Source organism: Odocoileus virginianus, chromosome 4 (assembly GCF_023699985.2).
Source record: "Odocoileus virginianus isolate 20LAN1187 ecotype Illinois chromosome 4, Ovbor_1.2, whole genome shotgun sequence".
Classification (NCBI taxonomy): domain Eukaryota; kingdom Metazoa; phylum Chordata; class Mammalia; order Artiodactyla; family Cervidae; genus Odocoileus; species Odocoileus virginianus.
Genome location: NC_069677.1, coordinates 77897131 through 77923998, shown reverse-complemented (window position 1 = coordinate 77923998; position 26868 = coordinate 77897131). Strand labels below are relative to the sequence as shown.

The 26868-nt window shown below is 46.7% G+C and overlaps 1 protein-coding gene across 1 annotated transcript in view; it reads right to left on the bottom strand.

Moving 5' to 3' along the window:
• Window positions 1–1014: 1014 nt before the first annotated feature.
• The window catches only part of PCP4 (Purkinje cell protein 4), a 65146-nt gene continuing 39292 nt past the window's right edge, over window positions 1015–26868 (bottom strand). The window contains exon 3 of the mRNA XM_020868940.2: window positions 1015–1431. Coding sequence (XP_020724599.1) covers window positions 1304–1431 — 128 coding nt within the window. The 3' untranslated portion in view covers window positions 1015–1303. The remainder of the gene's footprint in view (window positions 1432–26868) is intronic.

Sequence of the window (26868 nt, the reverse complement as noted above, 5' to 3'; positions counted from 1 at the left end):
GCCTTGCCAGAGAAGCTACGAGTCATGGCCCTGCCCATTGCTTGCTCCCACCATGCGTTGTACTTTATACACACTCACAATCCCAGGTGCACGTATGTGAGAGGGCATGTACACACACACACACACCACGGTCCCTCCTCTCTCCACTATTCCCCACTCTCTGCCTCCATCCTTGGTTAATTGCTGGCAAAGGAAAGAAGCCGATTGGCCCACAGTGGTACCCTGTGCTGCCCCCAAGCATCTCGGGATGAAGACGAGATGCAGCTTCCAGATCAGGGTCTCATATGGCAAGCCCAAACCACACCAGACTTGGGGGCTGGAGGCGCCTGCCTCCCGGGGCCCCAAGGCAAATACACACCTGGCTCTCAACTTGGAGGAGTGTCCTCTGCATGTGACAGCCCTCTCCTTCCTGCCTACCCTTTCGGTGTGGGAAGAAATTCATCTGCAAGGTTTGCAGGGAAGAGATGGGGCGTTGAGAGAACCCACAGCTTCTCCCATTTGCAGGATGTGCTAAATAGTCTTAACAGGTGGCAAATTACTACCTGAGGAGTGTAAGGAGTTGGGGGGCAGGGGATCACCTGGCCATGGAGCCCCACATGAGTGGGGAGAGGCAGGTGAGTGGTGGAATGGCTCTCAGTAGTGGGGATCCCCCCCAGGGCACTGAAATGTGCCTGCTGCCTAAACCTGGGTGACACGCCCAAATAGATGTATTGCCCTCCCACTTCAAGTTCTTCTGCATGAGTCACAGTTCCCCAGGGAGCCCTCTGATTCTTTGACTCACCAGGATCCAGGGCTCTAACCCCACGGTAAGAAGAAAATTCATTGCCCATCTCTGAACTAGTCAGGCACAGCTGAGCACACATCTCCCATTCTCAGCAGGAACACTGCTCACAGAAGGCACTGAGTTTCAGCTCTGACTCTTGGAGGGAGAGGAAAATAGGCATCTAGCCTGCAGCCCGTTCTAACAGCAGTAACTTTCCAAGTTAATGTAAAAGGGGAGACAGAGGCAGACACTTTAATCACGCATCTTAACTCCATTTTATTACAACATCAAGGAAAATAATTAGTTGCAGGAGGAATGATCCTGGAGATAAACAGAGATTAAGCTGCTCACAACTGCATTGTCTACACCTTCCTACAAGGGTATAAATATCACGGGTCTCTGTGCATGCATTGCGGGACTGCGGTGCACATGGGTATCATGTGATGAGAACCTGTCTTGAGGGCGCTGTTTCTTTTTAATTTCTTGATGGATGATGGCTGAAGCTGGTGTCTCCTGGCAGACTAGGAAGGGACTTTCCCGCTAGGACTGGGACCCGGCCTTTTTCTTCTGGAATTTTCTGAACTGAGACTGGATGGCCACCGCCGCGCGTTCTGTCTCTGGCGCATCCATGTCGATGTCAAATTCCTCTTGAACCTTCTTCTGCCCATCTGGAGCAAGAAAAGCACAAACAGAAGGCGATCACTGAGCAGCGAGCAGGAAGACAGGGGCTCTGGATCAAGCCAGGCTCCGAGCGCCACGTGGCACCTCCCCCAGCACGAGACCTAATTTGCAAGGTACCAGCCAGCAGAGCGTGTCCTGGGCTCCCTCAGAGCTCAGAAGCAGCCGATATCTTCTGACTGCTGAGTCGCTACCCCTGCCAGGGAGGGATGAAGAAAGTCAGAAACAGAGTCTCAGCATCGTGGACACTTTCTGTACCAGTCTCTGTTCCTTGGGGCCCCATTTAACATCGGGATTAATGTACACAGACTGCTATATATAAGATAGGGTTTCCCTGGTAGTTCAGTTGGTAAAGACTTCACCAGCAATACAGGAGACCCAAGTTTGATCCCTGGGCCTGGAAGACCCCCCTGGAGAAGGAAATGGCAACCCAGTCCAGTACTCTTGCCTGGAAAATCCCATGAACAGAGAAGCCTGGCAGGCTACAGTCCACGAGGTCTCAAGAGTCAAACACAACTTAGTGACTAAACCACCATATGTAAAATAAATGCCAAGGACCTACTATATAGCACAGGGAGCTCTATTCAACATCTTGCAACAACCTATGATGGAAAAGAATCTGAAAAAGAATATACATATACGTGTATGTGTTTGTACTCTCCTGTACACTGAAACAAGCGCAGAACTGTACTTCAATTAAAAACATTTAAAACACCAACAGTGCTATTATTTTCCTCTGCTTTCTCATGTAGATACAATTTTTTCTTTTTTTATGTTTTTACTGATTTGTATTTATTTTTTTATCTTTGGTTATATTTATTTTTAATTGATTGCTGATTGCTTTACAATATTGGTCTGATTCCTGTCATATATCAACATGAATTAGCCATAGGTGTACATATGTTCCCCGCCTTCTTGAACCTCCCAAGATACAATTTATTTTTTTTTCTTCCATTTATTTTTATTTGTTGGAGGCTAATTACTTTACAACATTGCAGTGGTTTTTGTCATACATTGAAATGAATTAGCCATGGACTTACATGTATTCCCCATCCCGGTCCCCCCTCCCACCTCCCTCTCCACCCCATCCCTCTGGGTCTTCCCAGTGCACCAGGCCTGAGCACTTGTCTCATGCATCCAACCTGGGCTGGTGACCAAGATACAATTTAAATAGTGCTACAGATAATAGACCGAGTGGTAGCTCTTGCTCCGAACAGCTCCAACTAACAGAGGCACTGAGCTTCCATGCACACACACCTGAGATTTACTGATTGAATGAGGGCTTCTTTTTCTACCATTGTCACAGGTGGATGATACCATCCGACCTTCACAATCAAGCTGGACTTGCACATCTTAACAATTTGTTTCAATGATGTAGGCTTCACATTTGTTTGCTGTGGCAGGGGGCTGAACTCATTCACAGTTAAGATCCTTGAAAACAGGATAGGAGCCATGGTGAAGTGATCATCTGTGTTGAGGCTGCCTTTGTGCTGTGTACATTTCTAGCCAAATATAAGAAAAATAAATAAACAGACCCTCTAGTCACAGAAGGGAAGAATCGTTAATACTCCTTCAGTTTAGTGACAGCTGATCATCAGAATCATCAAAGGCACTATTTTGTAATAGAGACATGAGGACCCATCCCAGACTCAGGGTGCCTCTTCATGGCCATAGCGGAAGCACTCCTTCAAACAAGACCAAGTTAGAGTAATCAGCATCCCTGGGCATAGGGTCAGACAGTCCTACTTTCTAAAAAATGCTCTCAGGTGATTTCCAGATGCAGCTAGGGTTGAGATCCAGCTACTTAGCTTAAAATGAAGTAACAAATAAGGCCCTGGGGTTGACTCCTGAAAGAACTGGAGGCAGAACCCCCCCCCCAACTTGGCACCTGGGCTGAGAACATCCCCGCCATCCTGGGCTGGCACCTGGAGCAGAGGTCAGGACAGTGTGTGGAGCACATCCAGCTTGGGGGTGGAGCACGGGGAGCACAGGAGGCAGGACAGGAAGCCCACCCAGGGAACACAGCCAGGGCTTTACTCCTTGACCTTATCACCAGCATCCTGAGGTCATCACTTAACCTGAGCGTGGTCCAGCCCTTCTCCATCTGTCTTACTTTGTGCCCTTGGATGACAGTATTCAGTCAGTATCCCCAGCACAGAGAGTCAGGGATGCTGGGGTCACATGCAAGTGACACAGGTCCCTTCTCTCCTGCTTACTCTGTTCTGTTTTCTCTCTCTCTTAGATACAGATAGATAATGTTATGATAGTTTATATAGGTGGATAAACAGCTATGATAGGTTAAATAGACGTGTGTATGTTCAGTCACTCAGTCATGTCCAACTCTTTGTGACCCCATGGACTGTATCCTGCCTGGCTCCTCTATCCATGGAATTCTCCAGGCAAGAATACCGGAGTGGGTTGCCATTTCCTCCTCCAGGGGATCTTCCTGAACCAGGGATCAAACCTTCATCTCCTGCATTGGCAGGAAGATTCTTTACCACTGAGCCACCTAGGAAGCCCATAGATTAGATAGATAGATAGCAATAGATAGAATAGGTAGATAGACGAGAGAGAGAGAGAGAGAGACGTGTCTGGTTGAATAACTTTTCCTTTGCAGATCCTTAAGCACTCTCCCCTCAGTTTTCTCAGAGACCAAGCAGGTTACGCCTGGAGCCCTCCAATCACACCTCCATCTGGGAGGAGAAGATGCTGGCTTTGTAAGCCTTACTGGACTGATTGGCCCATGACCGAAATCAGTAAAATTGTTTCCCTCTATCTCAGATTGACCATTGAGATTTTGAGCAGCTTGATGTCCATGGATTATTTGTGAGTGATATTTTTTAACCCATGAGACCCCAGATGATACAGAGAATCGTGGGATTGTCTCTTACTGTGTTGGGTAGTCATCCACATTTTAATCTCCACTCCAAGTCCCTTTCTTCAGAGATTCTCTAAGGAGCAGAAACATCAGGAAGGATAGGAGTTTCCTGAGGCTCAAATTCATCCTTTAAAAACATTTCACTGAGGTTATCACAGGCTTCCCACATAGCTCAGTGGGAAGAAACTGCCTGCCAATGTAAGAGATGTGGATTGCATCCCTGGGTTGGGAAGATCCCCTGGAGAAGGGACTGGCTATCCTCTCTGGTATTCTCTGGGAAATCCCATGGACAGAGGAGCCTGGCGGGCTACAGTCCATGGGGTTGCAAAAGAGTTGGACATGACTTAGCAACTAAACAAAAACAAAAATGATTATCACGAGAGCCTGTGACTGGAGCGCAAGCATCTATCAAACCAGCGCATGATGGCTCCAGCTCATCTGTCCTTGGCAGGGAGCAGAAGCAGTATCTTGTGCACAGAGAATCATCACCGGAAGGTCTGGAGTCCCAGGTGCTTCTCTTCCCAGAGGAACCCTTCTATCTACTGTACCCTGATTGAAAAGGGGGAGAATGAGATCTGACTCAAAAGAAGATGGGAGATTTTCTCTTTCAGAGTTAAAATGCTGCTGCAGCCTGAAGCTTTAGAGCAGCCTGGTTCGTCTTTTCCCTCTTACAATAACGGAAGAAAACAGCAATATTATTTTTTGACACATGATGAATGAAGATGTGGAAAATTATGTATATTTAGGGAATATGTAATGAGACAGTAAAGACTGGTCATAAAAATGGATTTCGCAATTATATCTTCGACTAATATCTTCAGCCAAAGTGATTTATAGATTCCTCCCTCCTTTGAAAAATATTCCAGTGTTTAAAAAAGAAAACCACTGATGTTTCAGGAGTCTTTACTTTGTACAGTCCAGCATTTCTTGGAGGTCTGCCATGGTTAGGGCTTCCGCTGAGCTGCCCAGGGATGTGCAGAGCATCCAGGACCCAGATTGTGGAGGAAAAGAAACAATTAGAACTGGGGACACAGGGTTCAGTGTAAATGATGTGAGGGCCTGGCAATGGGTCCATGTCATCCTGGGAGCTAGAAGAAAAAGGAGCTCTAAGCACCCCACACTCAGCAGGAGTGAGGGAATGATGGAGAAGGGCAACTGAGGGACCACAGCCAGCACCCAGTGGGCATCCCCTCATTGATGCCAAGGCTCCCTCCCTTGACCTGGGTGATGATGACAGTGGAAGGGTGCAGGAGAGCTACATGAAACCTCCCTTTGCCATCACTCCAGGGCAGATGAGAGATGCCGACCAGCTGCATCAGCTGAAACCCAAAGGTAGGAACTTGGCCTTGCCTGCGGGGGACAGGAAGGGCCCTGCAAGGAGTGGGTTCCCTCCGGGGCACACCCTACCCACTCCCCCCGAATAATTACTCTTCATGGGGCTACCTCTGTCTTATTCTACTCCCTGCTCTACTTCCTGTTGGGTGGTCCATCACCCCATCTGAGCTCCCTAAGGTCGGGGACTTCATCCTTCTTGCTCCAGCGGCTCACACAGGGCCCAGCACATAGCAGGCATTCCACAGCCCTCAGACCCTCCCACCTCTGATAAGGCTGCAGCAGAAACAAGGGTATAGGTCCAGATAAACGGTGGATTGGAGGTGTCTCTGCCTACTCTGGGACCCTCAGGAAGGTTCCTAGCTTCTCTGAGCCTCAGTTTGCACATCTCAAAAATGAAGAGGTAAAACTGTTTTTTAAAGAGCCTGCCCTGGGAATTCAGTGTGGCCTAGTGGTTAGAATTCCCAGCCTTCATTGCCATGGACTGGGTTCCATCCCTGGTCCGGGGACTGATATCCTGCAAGCTGTGTGGCATGGCCAAAAAAAAATAAAAATAAAAACTCAAAGCCTGCTCCAGCTAGTCACGAGCAAATTCAAGGCCATGGTGTAAATTAAACCGAGACCCATTGGGGTGGGGAAGGACTTGCTAAGTCAGCAGAGGATGCAGGCAGTCATGTGGTTCTCCGCCTAGCCATCTGCTCAGTGGTGAGACTCAGGGATGTTTGGGCCCCGATGCAAAGAGGGAAGGGCTGCTTTCCAGCAGGGCCAGCCACGTGACCACCAAACACAGCCAGGCCGGAGCCCCAGGGCATCAGGCCCCACCCAGGTGGCAGGTGGCCTTTGCTGGCTTGTGTTGGGACGGCCCTCACTCAGCAGGGCAAGGCACAGAGAGTCCTCCACCTAAAGATGACTTCTGGGTCCTGCGAATACACACCCGGAACAGTACAGAGAAGGGTGCCACCAGTCCCCACAGCTGGGAGGCCCTGGGGGCATCAGGCTCTGCACACTGCTCCACCCGAAGGGACAGTAGATTCAGGCAAGCCATGCAGGGGACTGACGCCACCCTCATTTCCAGACCTCCCTCCAGCCACCCCTCCTCCCGTGTCCTACGCCCACTGCTGCTCCATGAAGACCATCTGCCGCTCACATCTGCACTGGGTGGGCTGCACCTGGCATTCTTATTTAGAGTCCCACTGCCTGGAGTGGAAAGCAGACATCCCACCCAGCTCCTGACAGTAGCTTTTGAGCCTGAGCGGGCAGCATTTCACCAAAGCACCGTGTAAACTGCCTGGGACTGTGCAGTTCTTATCATTTGTTTCTCTCCAGGGTCCTAGAATTTTAGCATTTCTGTGTGTCCTCCAGGAAGGAGTTCTGAAGCTGAATAGGAGAATGGTCAACAGATGATTCATTCTAATCCGCTAGTTTGATAGAAAAAGATATTGATTGCCAACTCCCCTGGAGCATGAGAGAAAAACCACCTTCCTGACCGTGGAGCTCCAGAGGTGTGAGCAGGACTCCCCATCAGCCCTTCAGACCTGACCCAAATGCTGTCGGGTCCGTTACCTAGAGCACCGGGTCTCAGAGACACAAGCAAGTCTAAGGAGGTGAGGCTCACAGTCTACCAGGCAAGGCAGCGGCAGTCTCAACTATAGTATCTAACTATCTGTGTCATCCGTCTGTCTGTGTTCCCATCCATCTTCTCTCTCAGAATGAAAGGCACCGCTGTAAAGCCATCCCAAACAATTATACTCTTTTCCCCAGGCAGAAACATCGTCAAACAACCGAGGCACAGCACAGAGCGCTGTTGATGGCCCCAGCCTGATGAAGAACCAATGCTCCCTGCAGCTCAGACTTCTTCCACGACCTCCCCACCAGGAAGGAACCTCCTTCTATTCAGACTTACACTTTGCATGGCTCTAGACCTTCCCTGGTGGCTGAGTAGTAAAGAATCCACCTGCCAATGCAGGAGACATGGGTTTGATCCTTGGGTCAGGAAGATCTCTTAGAGGAAGAAATGGCAACCCACTCCAGTATTTTTGCCTGGAAAATACCATGGATAGAAGAGCCTGGCAAGCTACAGACCATGGGGTTGCAAAGAGTAGGACATGGCTTAGCGACTGAAACAAATAACAAGGTATTTCTCACACTCTTCTCTTGAAATACAGCCTTCTCCTTGCAGAAACTGAGACAGGGAATGGCCCTGCTGTCTGCATTTTATTACACCATCAGAGAATTGTTGAGGGAGCCCTTCTTGAAGATGCTGTTGTAATAAGAACCAGTCTTCACCAAGCATTACATGGATTCTCCCTCATAGACGTAAGTGGATTTTCTTTGATGGCAAATGGAAAATTGAGAATCATAAACATAAAAGGAAGGAACTGCTACCAGGTGAAGACAATCCCGAATAGATACTACAAGCCTCTGATATGGTCATGAAAATCCAGCGAATAGGAAAATGGTTTGAGAGACAAAAATTCCCTTTGTGTGAATTCATCCTGATAAAACACAGATCAGCCCTCCAGCCCATCGAAGTTTCTTGGTGAGCAGCCGTATTAACCTGTAGTAGTGTGTTAGTAGCTCAGTCGTGTCTGACTTTGCGACTCCATGGACTGTAGCCAGCCAGGCTCCTCTGTCCCTGGGATTCCCCAGGCAAGAATACTGGAGTGGGTTGCCATTTCCTCTTCCAGGGGATGTTCCCAACCCAGGGATTGAACCTGAGGTTCCTGTGTCTCCTGCGTTGCACGTGGATTCTTTACCTGCTAAGCCATTTTAGCTGAACCACCTCTATAAAGGGCCTATATCCAAATATAGCCACATTCTGAGGGATGGTGTGGTGGGGGGCTGGGAGTGCAGGGCTTCAGCATCTGAATTTGGGGTCAGACACAATTCAACACATAACAGCACCTGATCTAACTTTGGGGCTCTCTAGGTTTTATTATTTCTTCTGTTACCTATCAACGGGCTTTCCAGGTGGTGCTAGGGCTAAAGAATCCGCCTGCCAATGCAAGAGACATAAGAGATGTGGATTTGATCTCTGGGTTAGGAAGATCTCCTGGGGTGGGCGTGGCAACCCATTCCAGTATTCTTGCCTGGAGAATCCCATGGACAGAGAAGCTTGGTGGTCTACAATGCATGGATCAAACAGAGTTGGACATGACTGAAGCAACTTAGCACGTACCTGTTAATAACCACTTAATATTTTAATGAAACTATTTCTTTTGCATTGGGGTATAACCAGTTAACAAACAAATGTTGAGACAGCTTCAGATGAACAGCAAAGGGACTCAGCCGTACATACACGTGTCCTTTATCCCCCAAACGCCTTCCCATCCAGTGCTAGGTTTTAAAGTAGCTTCATGTTGTATGCCTTGTCTGGCTTCTTTGGCCAGTTATGGAGCTGCAGGAAACGTCCATGGTCCTCATTTTACAAAGGCTCAGAGACCATAACCTGCCTCACTGGAGAGCACCCGGTGAGTGCTGGCCATGGGCTGATTCAGAATCCAAGTCTTGCTCCAAATCTTCTTTTTATTCCCCGGTGTCTTGTTACCTTGAATTCCTTAGACAGAGACCTAGATGACAGCCTGCTATATGGACCAGTTACTATTGCCCAGGGAGGAAAAAGAAGTCTCAAACAGTCCAAGTCTAAACACATGGTTCGGTCTACCAGTTCGGAAAATCTGTCTGTTTACCAGGCACTCCAGGAGAATTCATATACCAAATTCAGTCGTTTGATAAATGGCCCAAAAGGCCTCCTGCGGGCCTGTCCCTGTTCTAGGGGCTGGGAGAGAACAGAGGACAAAACCCTGCTCTTCTGGGGAAACAGAAAATAAAAAAGTAAATGTATAGATAAGCAATAGAATTTCAGAAATTCCTCAAATAAAACAGGGTGCTGAGTGGGAGAGGGAATGTGAGTGCTTTAATGTGTCTAGTGGGCCTCTGGGAAGGCCTCCAAGGTGGCTCAGAGGGAAAGAACCTGCCTGCCAATGCAGGAGACACAGGAGACTCAGGTTCGATCCCTGGGTCGGGAAGATCCCCTGGAATAAGAGCAGCCCACTCCAGTGCTCTTGCCTGGGAAATCCCATGTACAGAGGAGCCTGGTGCACTACAGGACATGGGGCAACAAAGAGTCAGAACAACTGAAATAACTCAACGACAGCAAAGGCCTCTAGGGAGGGGACGGGGAGGCCATCCCCAAAGCTAGCCTCACACTCACTGGCCCAGACAAGAGAGGTGGCAAATACAACACTTTTTGAAAAATTATTCTTCACTGGTTGAAAAAGTATTCTTCATCCGCCCAGTCCCCATCCAAGTGGCAGACTTCACTCACTTAGCATGAGTTCTTCCCAAATTAAAAGACACACAGTCATCCAGGGCAAAACAGAGCTATTCAGGGATCTTGCAACAGCTCTGGGTGTGATTTTAAAAGTTTGAAATTCAGCCTCATTCCAAAATATATGAGCCCCCACGCTTGATCAGAAGAGCTCTTATATTTGTTTCTGACTTTGTGATGATGCAAAGTCATTGCCTAGAGATATTGGCACTAATTCATGAGCACAGGGGCTTGTGTATACACACACACACACACACACACACACACACACACACACACAGATGTAAAGTCTTTCGTTTACACATTTATAACCCTCCACATTTTAGGATTTATTTTATAGAAACAAATTACCTCCTAAGGCCTAATCCCCTAGATCAGAAATTTACACATAAGCAGTAAATTGGGATATAATTGTCCTGAGTGGGAGTTTGCCTTGATTAGGAGGCAAAGCACAGAGCGTACTATAAAAGAACCTAAATTTTAGTACGCCATCAAGAAATAACAGTCATTTAACATAAGTATGCCTTGCAAATGGGGTATTTTAACGCCAAGTTTCTTAGAATGTCCTAACCTTCTTTCAAAGTATAATGTTAACTGGAAAAGAATTAACATCTGTCAGTTGGGCTGCCCTTGATACACAGAGACTGCACTTGGGCTCCAGAGGCCTCTGAAATGGCCAGTGACCCAGTCCAGCACCAGGGCTCCAGAGTGACGCAGAACAGCTAGGGTGCCTTCCTTCATCAGCACCCAAACCCAGCCCTCCAGGCAGGAAAAACAGAGCCACAAATAAGAAAAGCAAGAATTGGGATTTTTATCCCTTAAGCCTCAAATTTGGATCAAAATACACCCTGAGAACAAGGCAGCTAGTGTTAGAGAAAAGGTCAGCTCCTCCTGATGAAAAAAAATAGTAATAAAAATAAATTAGTATACCTAGTTCATCACAATGCTGGCACAGAGCATCCCATGAGACGCTAATAAAAACAAAGACAACACGTTCTTTTAAAAGCTGGAAATGAACACGAAGAGGCCCCAGCTTCCTCAGCCAGTTGTTCCCGAGTTAAAACAGAGTCTCCCTTGCTAGGCAGCAGCGTGGAATGAGGCAAGCCAGCTCCGAGCTTCGGGCCATTTCTTGCTTCTGCCTGCTGGCTCGGGATTTATTGAACAAGGGCTGCTGGCGCGGAGAATTGCAATTTTCCAGGTCTCTGCTAAGCGGCAGAGATTAATGAGCAAGGTCAGGCATTAGTGGCAGCCGGCAAGGGGGGCTTTCTGCATTCACCATGTTCCCTCTCGCATCAAATGAAAACACGGTTCTCATTTCTCCTAACATTCCTGTTACCAAGTCAGCACCCTTCTGGTCCTTACAGCTTTTTGCAAGAGAAAGAAATTCTCTTTTGTCCTAAAATAGAGGCATTTTGAATCCCAGTCTCCAATGCTCACCTCAGGCTTTGGTGGATGCAAAGCTCCCCCCACCCCTCCTTTCTCTCAATCTCATTATCTTATTTCTCTGACCCCTACCTGGATGCACCTTGCTCAGATAAGATTACTCCCGAGCTGTGACATTTAGGTAATCAAATAAGTGCACATCTGTGGGACTCAATGGAAAGGAATAAGCACTGGTGAGATCAAAAATTTCCCCAAACTCTTTAAGTCTAGGAAGAGAAAAACAAAACAAAACAAAAAAAAGATATAAATATTGTTGAAAACAGTTTTTCTATTGGAAAGGCAAACTCAGTTCCTATTTGCATTAGTCTGCTTAGGGCTGCCGTAACAAACTACCACAGTCAGTGCGGCTTAAATGGAAGACATTTATTTCTTCCCAGTCTTGGAAGGCTGGAAGTCCAAGGTCAAGGTCTCCACAGGCTCGGGTCCTCCGAGCTCTCTGCCTGGCATGCAGATTGTCGTCATCTCCCCAGGTCTTCACACGCTCATCCCTCTGTGTATCTGTGTCCTGGTTTCTTCTTATAAGGACAGCAGACATCTTGGATGAAGGCCCACCCTAATAACCTCATTTTACCTTAATTACCTCTTTAAAGGCCATATTTCTAAATATAGTCACATACTGAAGCACCAGGGCTTAGGGCTTCAACAGAGGCATTTGAGGAGGACACATAATTCAGCTCGTGACACTAGCCAGAATGCCTACATTTCCTAGCATAAAAATAAAGAAAGGCCGATGAGTTAAGATGAGAAACAGCTTCACTAAAGAAGCCTCAGATTCAAATCCCAACTGACTGTGTGGTCAGATTTGCCTTTCTGGGATCCACATCCTCCCCTGTGTTTGAAATGGGAATAATAACAAATGGAGGCTTGTTTCTCTTGCAAGATATTTACCAGAGAGTGTACCTGGCCGCTTCATAATGTATAAAAGGCAAAGGCAAATGCAGGGTTATTCCCTGGTGGTAATAGATGGGGGTCTGCAGACTGGCTCCCCCAGCACTCCTCCTGCCACCTCCTCCCTCCACCGCAGGTGTCCTGGGAGTAGAATTCTGCTGCCCAGCTATCATCGCTGTTGTTTAGTCACTAAGTCCAGATGTGCATGCACGCATGTGCAGTCATGTCTGACTCTTTGCAACCCCATAGACTGTAGCCCACCAGGCTTCTCTGTCCATGGAATTTTCCAGGCAAGAATACTGGAGTGGGTTGCCATTTCCTACTCCAGGGAATCTTCATGATCCAGGGATCGAACCTGCGTCTCCTGCATTGACAGGCAGATTCTTACCAATGTGCCAAGTGGGAAGCCCTAAGTCCAGGTGTAAGGCCGCTCAAACAGGTGCAGTGTGGCAGGGTCTGAGAAAACAGGTGAGCACCAGGGAGACAACCAAATACAGCAAGAGCCCCCTTTGCAGGCACAGAAGCAGAAACACCTAGTAGGGCTTCCCGGGGCAGAGAGCAGACACCCCCTGTCCTGTGTCTGGACCCACAGACCAAGCAACAGCAACAGTTCTTGGAAGATCTTCTGCTGGAAGAACTTGCCATGTGGCTGCGTGTTTCTGTGTGCATTGTCCTTGGCTATGAACGGCCAGGACTGGTTTCCCTGCCTCCCAGAAATTCTGTAGTACATGGATCACCTATAATAAACCTGTTTCCGCTGAATCTTGCAAGAGTGGTGTCTGTGGTCCATGTTGCTATCTCCTGCAGGCGTGCCTAGCTTACATGGGGCTATGGGAGGAGAGCAGTGTTAGGTAATGAAAGAGATGATCCTGTGCGTCTAGGGATCAGATAGCAGACTTCCGTTTCATTTGCATAGAAGATTCTTTAGTATGCACTGGAGAGCAACTTGAATGAAAGTAGGTAAGTAAGAAACCTCTGGGAGAAGTGGATAACACATCAAATGTTCCTTTCCTCCTCAGAGCACATGGAAAAAATGAAAATTCCTTCCCAGGGATTAACACCTAACTTCCTTAACAGTGAACCACTCAGAAAAGCCACCGTTTGCCTTCCTTCACACTCTGAAGACTTTGAAATGACTGGGAAGATGGAGGACAAAAGAGTCATCTGACACCTTAGACCTGATCTCCATGCAAGCCAATCACATAAGTAAGGGCTAAAGAAATTCCATCAGCAGAAATGTGTTGTGGCCAGGTCTATTTCTTGCCTCTATTTATCCCCTTTTTCTTAGTTATAAAACCCCTGACTTGGGGTTGGGCACATGACTACCCAAAACAAGGTTTCCATGCTCCTTGAAATTGGGTGACCTAGGTTCTGGTCAATACAATGTGGGAGAAAGAAATCTCATTAAAAGAAAGCTAACCTGGGAATTCTGTAGCAGTCCAGTTGTGAGGACTCAGCACTTTCACTGCTAAGCCCAGGTTTGACCCTTGCTGGGGAAACTAAAACCCTAAGTAGCAGGGCAGAAAAAAAAAGAGAGAGAAAGAAAGGAAGAAAAGAAAGAAGCTAACCCTTGGCCATTTTTACTTACTGCTATCTGCTTTCTACTAGCTGGAATGCAGATGCAATGGCTGGTGCTCAAGTAGCCATTCTGGAGCATAAGTCTTATGCTAAGGATGATAAAGCAGTAATACAGATGCTTAATGCACCTTGAAATCATCTTGATTGTTATCAGCTACCTATCTTCAGACTCCTTTTATAAGAGTGAGGAATAGACAGCATAGTTTAAGCTGTTTCTATTTTAAGGGTTTCAGCTTCTTACAGATAAACCTTATCTACTTACACATACACAATAATGCGTATAGTTCATTTGAAAACATTTTGTTTCAAGCTAATAATAAAAATTCAAATATACATCCCTGTGCATAGTTTGGCTTCACTTAAATATATGCTTGTTTTTTTTGATATACACATCTGTTCAATTTCTGATATGGATGGCCATTTCTTTATAGCACTTAACCTCAGGTTTTATTTCTACAGAAATGTTGCCTGCATATGTAGTAACCTTTGCCAACCATCACTCTCAGTTGTCCCTGACTCATTTATTATTTTTCTCCTCCTGGGGCATCAGCTTCCTCCCTCCACTCCGTAAAATTTAGGAAATGAACCTGAGTGAGGTGCAGCTCCTGGCCTTGCATTTTCCCCACCAGGGTTTAGCTCACTCCTTCCATTCTATTCCAGGCTCAATTTTTTTCTTCTTTTCAGAGTTGGAAAAATTTGAGTGTTTTCCTTTCTTTTATGTTACCTGGCTTTACCATTTCAGAAGGGAGGGATTTCCTCAGGCTCTTTCCCCTCAGCTTTTAAACTTCAAAATATTAGTTTTAAAGGATTAAACTCTGAAAATTTCACCATGATGGAGAATTCTCTAAAGTTCCCCAGTTTAAAATAGAGAGAAAAGTCAAATACAATCATAATCACAGTACATGTTCAAGTAGCCTCAAAGTATTAGTTCATCTAATATTTAAAAGCAGAGACATCACTTTGCTGACAAAGGTCCATATAGTGAGAGTTAGGGTTTTCCCAGTATTCATGTATGGATGTGAGAGCTGGACCATAAAGAAGGCTAAGCACCACAGAATTAATGCTTTGGAATTGTAATGCTGGAGAAGACTCTTGAGAGTCCCCTGGACAGCAAGGAAATCAAACCAGTCAATCCTAAAGGAAATCAACTCTGAATACTCGTTGAAAGGATTGATGCTGACGCTGAAGCTTCAATACTTTGGCCACCTGATGTGAACAGCCAGCTCACTGAAAAGACCCTGATGCTGGGAAAGATTGAGGGCAAGAGGAGAAGGGAGCAACAGAGGGTGAATGGTTAGAAGGCATCACTGACTCAAAGGACATGAATTGGAGCAAACTCTGGGAGATGATGTAGAATAGGGATGCCTGGTGTGTCCATGGGGCCACCAAGATTCGGACATGTCTTAGCAACTGAAAAACAACAATATTAAAAACCTCACTTGAGCCCATTGAGTATCTAACTTCCATCGCTCCATCATTCTAGACAGTTTGACTTTAAAAGGGAAAGGAAGGCGTTAAGGCAGATGGAATGCATTCCACTCTGTGCAGGAGAAAGAAGCCTGAATAGGAGAAAGGCCAAGACAAGCCTTAGGGCTCTCATGGAATTAGGCAAGCTTTATGAAAAATGTGGAGAGCAAACAGCAACGTCAGTTGAAAAATCATCACGCAGATGCCAGAAAGGACCGAAGCTGTTTCAGGCTTTAGGACCATGATTCTCCTCTCCTCCCCTTTGCCCTCTGCACCAGGCACTGGCTGATTAGAGATGCCTCTCTCCAGCAGCGTGGCAGGCGTGTCTGCATCCTTCCTGGCACTCTGCCAGCAGCTGAGCAAGGGGCTGTATTGTTTCCCTGGAAACATCCCACTTGGGGTCTTCAGCCCTGCACCTCTAATCCAGGTGGACAGATGTTTTCCCAGGTGGATTTTCAGGGATTACAAGCTTTCTTAGACACACAAGAGTATTGTACAGATGCATCCACTGTGTATTCAGAATTTGGGTGCAAAGTTTTGAAAGGGGGGTCCGTGAAGCCAAACTAGAGCCTGGATCCTGATGGGTCCAGCTGCAGCCAGACTGACATATGCCCATTTCTGCTCACCATCTCAAACCTGAGGTGCGATCAGCCTTGATTTCCCCATCTGGTCATGCGTCTTATGCTTCCTGAGTGTCCTAATGACAGGGACCAGCTCTTCACAGAGGTGTGTGCTTCTGATCATAAATGTCTATATATGTGTCAGCAAAGACACGCATTCAGCTCCAGGAACTGCTGGCCTGAGGGTTTAACTCCATGCACTCTATCTCCTGACCCCACAGCCTCAGTCTCCTTTCCTTTCTTCCTGCCTTTCTTCCTTCTGTAGGTTTTAGGCAAAACTATATCCCTTCTACTTGTTTTTTTAAAGTGACACTATCTTGAGAGCCCACAGCCAAGGACTTGCTGATTTGTTGGAAAGAGTGGTTTTAGAGGTATGTCATTTTAAGTTTTGGGCTTTGTTATGCTCCCTACCAGGAAGATGGATTCACATATTTGTAAAAGAGAACAAAATTGAACACCCAAGGAAGGATAAAGTGATGTGGTTTCTGGGTGAAGTAACTCAACCACATAGAGCATCTCAGATTCTCAAGGACTAGTTCACGGTAGAGCCTGGGTTTTACTTTTAAGCATTATTTAGTAGCAATGTTCTGACAAGTAATCCCAAGAAGCAATAGAATAAGAAGTGCTTCCCAAGTAGGTGGAAAAGTGCTAAAGCTCCAGGCTCCTCTCCTCCTGGTTGACGTGAAGAGCATCTGGGATGAATCCAGACGTAAGCTGAGCCATCGTGAGTGTTTAACCAGGACCTTTATGCAGCACTGGGACAGGAAAGCACTTTCCACAGACAGACCACCTGGCCCCTTCCCCCATCCAGAAGCAGAATATTTTTGTTTCAAGAATTCCAAACTAGGGCTTCCCTGGTGGCTCAGTGAGAAAGCATCTGCCTGCCAATGCAGGAGACATAGGTTCCATCACTGGTCTGGGAAGATCCCACATGCCTCAGAGTAACGGAGCCTGGGCACCGGAGCTATCAAGCCTATGCTCTTGGGCCCGGGAGCTGCAACTTTGCTGAGCCCATGTGCCACAGCTACTGAAGCCTGTGAGGTCTAGAGCCTGTGCTCCACAACACTGAGAAGCCCCTGCACCACAACTAGAGAATAGCCCCTCTCTGCAACTAGAGAAAATACTGCATAGCAGTGAAGATCAGCACAGCTAAAAATTAGTTAATTAATTTAAAAAAAAAAATTCCAAAAAGGAAATGATTTCCAGTGTCAGGCAGCATGATCAAAAAGTGTTCAATTTTGAAATAAAGTCTTAACAAAACGTATTTCAAAGGATCCGCACTGACTGATCATCCCTTGAAGCATTCTAATCATCAACAGAGGTGGTAGAAGCATTACTGTCTAGATCATACATGGAAGCAGTGATAAAATATCCATTTTGGGGGGCAGCAGCTCAAGGGAGCATTAAATAGAGGCCGATGACAAGAACCTGATGAAGGAAACCCATTTAGATAGGATGTTAGCGGGGAGAAAGGGTCTAACGTCAGTCTGTTAGAGAATGGAAGTCCTCCCCAGAGCCACAGCATCTGACCTTTCGCTAAAGTCATTTCTGAACTGACGACTGGCACAGCAGGGACTTTTATTTTGCCAGCTGCAAATGGCCAGGGAGACCCAGCAGGCGCTTACAGCCCAGATACCTAATTGGAAAGATGTGCTTTGTTTTGTTCACCTCTGAGATGTGTGAACAGGAAAAGACTGAACATTTTATCTGCAACGTGCTCATAAAGATCCTACGCTAGCCTTCCTGACACGAATCTGGCTCATAATATCAAAATTTCTTGCTGTTCAGTCACTAAGTCATGCCTGACTCTTTGTGACCCCATGGACTACAGCACACCCAGGCTCCCCTGTCCTTTATTATCTCCCAAAGTTTGATCAGATTTATGTCCATTGAGTCAGTGGTGCTATCTAACCATCTCATCCTCTGCCACTTTCTTCTCCTTTTACCTTCAATCTTTCCCAGCAAGAACTGGAATTTTTATTAAATGATGCCTTGCTGTCAGTTAAGATGTCAAGGCCTGGATGCATAGAAAATGCAAGTGAGGGACTTCCCTGTTGGTCTAGTGGTTAAGACGTCCACTTCAGGAAGCACAGGTTCGATCCCTGGCTGGGGAAGTAAGATCCCACATGCCATGTAATGTGGCCAAAAGAAAAAGATATTTAAAAGAAGAACAAAAATGCGAATGAGACATTTTTCCAGAAGTAACTGCAACTCAATATTCAGTTGCCGAGGCACCAGAGAGGATACCGGCGGACAACCTGAGGTTCCATCATCCCAAATATGCAGGGCACCAGAAGGGAAAGGGTTACAAAGTTTCAAAAGGAAATCAGAATACTTTCTGGCTGCAACAGCACAGTACCAATTTAGTTTTAGGGGGTAAGGGGGGAGCTGACAGCAGCCTCTTTATGTGCACAGGTGTGCCCGTTTCAGCCTTAGGAGGCCCCCCACCTGTCACGCACAGACTCATCTACACCTGTCCTCACATGGAGGCCAGTCCCCGGCCAGGCAGCCTCACCATCAGTCTGAATGCACACCACAGAAATATCCAGGGAAATAAGCCCTCCCTCCATGTTTGGCAGTCAGCTACTTGGAAATGCAGTTTGTCCAGATAAAAGGCCGAATTTTTCCGTTTTCACCCATTTTTTGGAAATAGTTACATTATTTGTTATCACATGTTCACAGCCGGTGAGAATCCGATTCTGATTCTGTCCATTGTACCTCCTTTCCCCTCTACTGCCTCCACCAAGAAATAGCATCCTTTTCTCCTTTGAACTCACAGGCAGCATTCCCTTGATGTGAACAGACAGTAAAATCAAGAGAAATCGAGCGTTCTGTAGTGTTCCGGGAGAAAGAGAGGATCAGAGGGTGTCCAGATTAGAGAAAGAATCTGAAGACACGGTTGTCCCACAAAGAGGATACTGGAACCCCAAGAGTGAAATGATTCACCACGAGTGAACCGCCAGCAAATGGCCAAATCACAGGACAAGGGCCAGAAACTTTTGGGGGTTCATCCTTCCCCAAAACCCTTGACGAAGAAGCTGAGACTCAGAAGGGGTTTTCTGGGCAGACCAGACAGGCAAGGAGGCCCAGAGGCCCTGCAGTAAGAGGAATGGCTAAAATGTAAAGAACCTTCGAAGCAATCAACTAAGATGGAAAAGGGCTTCCCTTGTGGCTCAGATGATAAAGAATCTGCCTGCAATGCAGGAGACCCAGCTTCGATCCCTGGGTGGGGAAGATCCCCTGGAGAAGGGAATGGTGTACTCACTCTAGTATTCTTGCCTGAAGAATCCTATGGACAAAGAAGCCTGGCAGGCTACAGTCCGTGGGGTTGCAAAGAGTCAGACATGACAAAGCTCTCCAGAGGAGGCAGTGAGATGTCAGCTCTTCCAAGGGTAGATCCAGAGAAAATTGGATGCTAAACATTTCCCTATTCCTTTCAGAATTCCTAGGAAACAATTATCAAGTGTGACTACCTGGTAGGAACATTTAGAGTGCTTTCCGTGGCCAAGAAATGTATTATCATCTACAGTAGGCATCTTCATGAGCTGTTTCTGACAACCCAGCCCATTTTTAAAGCTCACTATAAAAACAAGGTCTTTACAGACTGGTGGGAAATGGAATTTTGGTGAGTGCACATCAATTCAAGCTGTCAAAAGGTTAATGTTTGCCTTGAAACCCTGAAACCCTGAAGCCTAAGAAAAGATGGATGCAAGAAGCCTCATCTCACTGCAATGAACACAATCAGCAATCACTGTGAGAAGTGGGTCCTGCATGTAGGATGCTTGGGTCTGAGCTGATTGTGATTGGGTGAGTCCGAAGGGAGAATGACTTCCCTCACATCAGCACCAAAGCCACAAAAGCATCTCTCTGACATGAGAGACTCTGCTCTCTAAATGAATGCCAGAGTGCAGTTCAATTTTCAATTATCTTCAGGGTCTGGATGGGGGGAGAGTAGAGAGAGGAAATGGTGCTTTGGAAATATTGAAGAAGCCAAGCACAAAAATAGTAGCAAGCTTTCATTTCACATAATCACAAATTACTGGAAGGAGTGTTCCCATAAACACTGTGACTGAGCCCATCTCGTCCATTGTCTGTCCATTTCCCATCCTTCCCCTGCCCATCCCCCAATTGTCTGGCTCTATGGAATCAATACATATTTCAGCTGATTGTTGGTTGATTCAATTTCAGATCCCAACAGGCAAAAGGAACGTGGCAGCTGGGACAGCACAGCTGTGGCAAGAACCCAAAAGAAAACCAGAGGATTAACAAGAAGCATCTACTCCTTGGTTCACTTCTTGAAAGAAAGGGGTAGTCTTCAAGAAAAACATAATTGTTTCATGTCTTATTGAATTAAATCTAGTAATCTGCAAGTAATTAGGCTTCTCACTCAAAGGCAGCAAACCCTATGAAGGGTAATAGTAAGTACTCTGTCACATTAATGCTGGAAAAAGTCAAGTCTTTAAATGAAAGTGAAAGTGACAGTGCTCAGTCGTGTCCAGCTCTTTGCAACCCCATGGACTATAGCCCAACAGACTCCTCTGTCCATGGGAGTCTCCAGGCAAGAATACTGGAGTGGGTCATCATTTCCTCCTCCGGGGGATCTTCCTGACCCAGGGATCGAACCCAGATCTCCTGCCCTGCAGGCAGATTCTTCACCATCTGAGCCACCAGGGAAGCCCAGTCTGTAAATAATTGCCCTTTAAATTCAATGATCCCACAGCATGGGTTAATCTTCTTCCCTCTTGAACTTTCAAAGCCTTTCAAAGCCCCTTTCAAAGGGGCTCAAATTATCTCCTCTTTGAGGACTATCTTCACTGTGGTTGCCAAAGAACAGTTCCCCTAGTTGTGTGAAGTAGCAAAGAGATGAAGATTTCAATTCCTGATTTGTACATCATCAAAGGAAAAAAATGGTCATTTCTCATAGTTTCTAAGCAGCTGATCTCACAGTCACGAGTCCAGAGTTGAATTCAAAGCTCTGGGGCCCAGGAATCCAAGAGCAGATGTGTTCCTTGACATCTCCCCAAGACAGTGACAGCAAAAGTTAGCACCTCTACCCTGCATCACGGGCTGGGAGAGCAAAGTACAGTATATCCCAGATCAAGAGCCCTGGCCCCAGGCCAGATGGCAGCTTGTCCAGGCTTCCCGGAGGGACACCTGGAATCCTGGCGGCTCCCCATCTCCAACCTTTCTGGGCCAGGGTGGCTGGGTGAGTTATCCAGAGACACAGTGGACTCCACACATAGAAAGCAGCATTTCTAGAAACCCGTGTGGCTTCCAGCGCCAGCTCCTTGAAGGGAGCCTGCACCACCCCATCCATGTTTGGACCCTGGTGGCCCCAAATCCCAGGAGGCAGAAGCTGCCACCCTCTCCTTCCTGCTCTAATAACCCAGACTTCTGGGGGCAACCGACCAGCTTTGCCTCCACCCCCGTTTCCGGCTGGCCTGCATCCACCAGGGTTTCCCTTCAGATGGGGTTGAGATGCTCACAGCCTGCGTCCACCTCTACCACCGCCCTGGCCACACCCCCAGTTAAGTACCCCGCATCTCTGGCCACCTCCCAAGTGACACCCCAGTTGGGCTGGAGGGCTGAAACTGACTTCACGAACACACATTAACCTTTACAGGGAGAGCCTAATTGCTCCAAGAATGTCAACTATGTCCTCCTTCCCGAAAGGGGCTTCCCTTGTGACTCGGCTGGTAATCAACCTGCTGGCGATGTGGGAGACCTGGGTTCAATCCCTGGGTTGGGAAGATCCCGTGGAGAAGGGATAGGCTACCCACTTCATTATTCTGGCCTGGAGAATTCCATGAACTGTATAGTCCATGGGGTCACAAAGAGTCAGACTGAGCGACTTTCATGTTCACTTTTCCCAAAAGATCTGACAGTTTTCCTTTTTTAAAAAATATGAAACCAACCAATGACGGGGCAGTTAAAATAAAAGGATGATACTGATACACTGCTTTTCTTTCTTTTTTTTCCCTGAAACCAATGCAGTATCGGGGTTCAAAAATCACACCTTTACCATCGTTGTAAAGCTGCCATCACGTACAGTCTAACAGTTGACATTTTTAACTAGGGAGGCTGGGAGGACCACTCAGGGCCTGGCCAAGAGCCCAGGGGGAGACACGCAAGGGTAAAAAGCAAGACAGTCCTCCCCTCTTGCCCCTCCTGACTCACCACCCACCCTTTCCCTCAACATCATGCTGTGGCTTTAGCGGATTCACCCCATAGGTGGTACTAGAGGTGATCAGAAGACAGAAGAAACAAGATCTGGGTATTCATTTGCCTCCTTCTCTGCTCAGATTGTCAGGTAAAACACAGACTGTTCAGTTCAATTTGAATTTCAGATAAACAACAAGAAAAAGTTTAGTATACTATGCCCCCAGATATTCCATGGGATATGCTTACACTTTTTTTTTTTTTTTTTTTTTTGGCTTATCTGACATTGAAATTTAACTGAGTATTCTGAATTTTTTTTGCTGAAATGCGGCAACCATGAAAGTCTGTAAAACAGCCTGAGGCCAGGACTTCTCCAGTGGTCCAGTAGCTAAGACTCCATGCTCCCAGTGCAGGGGGCCCAGGTTTGATCCCTGGTTGGGGAACTTGATCCCACATGCTGCAACTAAAGATCCTGCGTGTCAGAACTAAGACCCAGTGCAGCCAAATAAATAAGTAGTCTGAAGCATAGCTGTGCCCTTCAACAGAAGTCCACAGGCCTTGTCAGGCTGCTCCCCACATAGCATCCTCTCCGGTTTCTGGTGCCTCTCTGCGGGTTCTGCTATTCCTAGTGTGAGATGCTACATTGTTCTTTGTGGGTTTCCCTAAATTCTGCATGAAAGTGAAAGTCGCTCAGTCAGGTCTGACTCTTTGCGACCCCATGGACTCCATGAACTCCATGGAATTCTCCAGGCCAGAATACTGGAGTGGGTAACCTTTCCCTTCTCCAGGGGATCTTGCCACCACAGGGGTCAAACCCAGGTCTCCTGCATTGCAGGTGGATTATTTTCCAGCTGAGCCACAAGAGAAGCCCAAGAGTACTGGAGTGCGTAGCCTACCCCTTCTCCAGCGGATCTTCCTGACCCAGGAATCAAACTGGGGTCTCCGGCATTGCAGGCATCTTTGCAAACGGTCCTTTGGAGTTGACCTTCTTCAAACGACTCCTGTGGAAGTTGTCTTCTGGTTCCCCTCAGAATCATGACTGATACATTCATCACTAAGGGCATCCCGCTTCACTCTCCCAGCATCACTTTTTTAAAGTTTCCCATCCCCAGCTCTGACGACCACCTGTAGCATATACTGTGTGTGTGCATGCTAAGTTGCTTCAGTCATGTCTGACTCTTTGCAACCCCAAGGACTATAGCCTGCCAGGCTCCTCTGTCCATGGGATTTTCCCAGACAAGAATACTGGAGTGAGTTGCCATGCCCTCCTCCAGGGGATCTTTCCAACCCAGGGGTAGCACATACTAGGTGCTCAGCAAATATTTCCTGAATGAATGGATGAATGAATGAGCACAACCAAGCTAGAGTCCAGAGCGCTTTGCAGCATCCCATTTCTTGTAGTTAAGGACTCAAAAGTCTGCATCCTGAAGCCATCCTACTCTAGCCAGCAAAGAATAGAAAGCAATCCAGGATGTTCTTGAAGAATAGAGGAGTGAGAGAGGAGAAGGAACCAAGAGGTTAGCAGAGAGGAGAAATTTACCTGTGTCCCAGATAACTATTCCTGCAGAACCCATCACCCTGAATTAGCAGATTCAGCACAAGAACTGAGTGTTCTCTCCCCCCAGTGCTGTAGGTTAGCACACTTGGCTGAGCTTCTCTTCTCTTGGATGGAGCCTCCCACACAGCTGCAGCCGGGTGGTCCCAGGGCTGGGGTCACCCAAGAACCTTCACCCACATTCCTGCCATCTGGGAGGGGAGAGCCGGCAGAGTCTGACTGGGTGGGCACCTCTCCAGGCCACTGCCCATGGACTAACTGGACTTCCTTACAGTATGGCAGTTTAAGGTAGTGGCTCTTCTTTTTTAACTTATTTTTTTAATTTTTATTGGAGCGCAGTTCTTTTATAATACTGTATTAGTTTCTTGCTGCTGCTGTTTAGTCACCCAGTTGTGTCCAACACTTTGCAACCCCATGGACTGCAGCACTCCAGGTTTCCCTGTCCATCACCAACTCCCAGAGCTTGCTCAAACTCATATCCATTGAGTCGGTGATGCCATCCAACCATCTCATTCTCTGCCGCCCCCTTCTCCACCTGCCCTCTATCATTCCTAGTGTCAGGGTCTTTTCCAATGAGTCAGTTTTTCACATCAGGTGGCCAAGGTATTGGAACTTCGGCTTCAGCATCAGTCCTCCAATGAATATTCAGGTTTGATTTCCTTTAGGATTGATTGGTTTGAGCTCCTTGCTGTCCAAGGGACTCTCAACAGTCTTCGCCAGCACCACAGTTCAAAAGCATCCATTCTTTGGCTCTCAACCTTCCTTATGGTTCAACTCTCACATCAGCACAAGACTACCGGAAAAACCATAGCTTTGACTATACAGACCTTTGCCAGCAAAATGATGTTTCTGCTGTTCAAACAGGCGAATCAGCTATACATGTATATGCATCCCCTCTTTTTTGGATTTCCTTCCCATCTACTGGAACTTCTTAAGTGGCAACTGGCTTCTCCCACAGCAAACATTCCCAGAGGGAAAAAGCAGAAGCTTCCAGTTTCCTAAGGTCAAAGCCAGGAAACTCATAGGTCCCCCTCTACTAAATGCTGTTGGCCTGAGGAGCCTCAGCTGCCCTGAAGCAGGAGGAGGGACTTAGAACTCTCCCTCCACGGGCCAGAGAGTCTGCAGCAATCTTCCATCCTCTTCAAGTCTGACCCCAAACCAGGAATTATATAAAATCACAACCAATACACAAAGGGATCCAGGAATATATGCCAAGGCCATTATAAAGTAAGGAAAACTTTAAAGAGAGGGAGGTTTTAAGCCCCTGACTTGGAAAAGTTCTTAGATGCAAATTTTCATGCCTAAAAAGTTCCCGATGATCTATCTGCTGTGCTTAAACCAGGGTAGCAGTTTAGAAAGTGCTGGGGGTGAAATGTATTGATATTATGAAATGAATAATACATAATAAATTGGCTTTCTTCGTGGGGGGATATGCTGCATGGCAAGTGGGATCTTAGTTCCCTGACTCATGAGCCCTGCAGGGGAGTGCAGAATCTTAACACTGGACTGTCAGGGAAGTTAATATTGAATTGTTTTTAAATAGGAATTTGTATGTGGTACCACTCAGGCCAGTTACATGGTAGACAATATGTGCAGGGACCCTAGGAAGTGACCAGGCTTGACTGAATTTTTAACTTAATTTTTAATTTTAGCTTAATAAATTTTAATTTTTAGCTTAATAATTTTTAACAAGGAGCCCAGGTTTTCTTTCTTTCTTTCTTTCTTTTATGGCTGTGCTGGGTCTTCGTTGCTACATGTGGGCTTTCTCTAGTTGTGGCGCAACTAGAGAGGCCTTCTCATTGCGATGCAGAGCACGGGCTCTAGGCACACAAACTTCAGTAGTTGTGGCTCCAGGGCTCTAGAGCACAGGTTCAGTAGGTGAGGCTCATGGGCTTAGTTGCTCTGAGGCATATGGAACCTTCCCGAACCAGGGACCAAACCCGTGCCCCTGCATTGGCAGTCGAATTCCTATCCACTGCACCACCAGGCAAATTCAAGGAGCCCAGGTCCTCAATTTTCCCCTGAACCCTACAGCTGATAGAGCTGGCCCTGTCCTTGGTCCTTGGTAGAGAGCAAGTGAGGTCAGGAGGCAGCAACTGAAGATGAGCTAAGGCTGAGCTTGTAGGGGCTTGTCTTCCAGAGCCTGGGCTGGGTGATGTCGTGCCAACCTTGAGACAAACTCAGCTATGCGGTCTCTGCTCCCCTGTCTGCCTCTGAAGTGGAAGGCACGTGCCCTCAGTGAGGCAAAACCACACTGATGCAGCCTGTTTGCTAGATGAGGTTTTAGCACAGGGCCAACAAAATCCACTATCACATTCTGAAGTCACTCTTAAAAAAAGGATTCCAGATGAAGATGTCACACACACACACACACACACACACACACACACAGAGGAATACTACTCAGCCATATAAAGGAATGAAATTTTGCCATTTGCAGCTACACGGATGGACTGGGAGGGCTTCCTGGGTGGTGCAGCGGTAAAGAGTCTACCCACCAATGCAGGAGAAGCAGGAGATTCAGGTTCAAACCCTAGGTGGGGAAGATTCCCCAGAGAAGGAAATGGCAGCTCACTCCAGTATTCTTGCCTGGAAAATTCCATGGACAAAGGAGCCTGGTGGGCTACAGTCCATGGGGTTGCAAAGAGTCAGACATGACTAAGCATGCACTCATGCACACACGGATGGACATGGAAGGCGTTATGATAAGTGAAATTAAGTCAGAAAGAGAAACATAAATACTGTAAAATATCTCTTATATGTAGAATCTAAAAAATACAACAAACTAGTACATGTGACAAAAAAGAAGCACAGTCACTAATATAGAGAACAAACTAGTGGTTACTGGTGAGATGAGGGAAGGAGGAGGGGCAACATGGGGTAGGGGATGACAAGGTACAAACTATTAGGTATAAATAAGCTGCAGAATATACTGTACATCACAGGGAATACAGGCAATATTTTATAATAGCTATAAATGGAGTATAACTTTAAAATGTGAATTGCTCTTTTGTACACCTATAACTTACATAACATTGTACACTAGTTTTACTTCAATTAAAAAATATTTAAAGAGGATTCAGGGCTAATTTGTTCTCAGCTTGTCAGAGTGAATAAAAAGTGGTCACTTCCTGAGTATGAGAGACCCACTTAGGAAAGAATAAAAATTGTACTTGG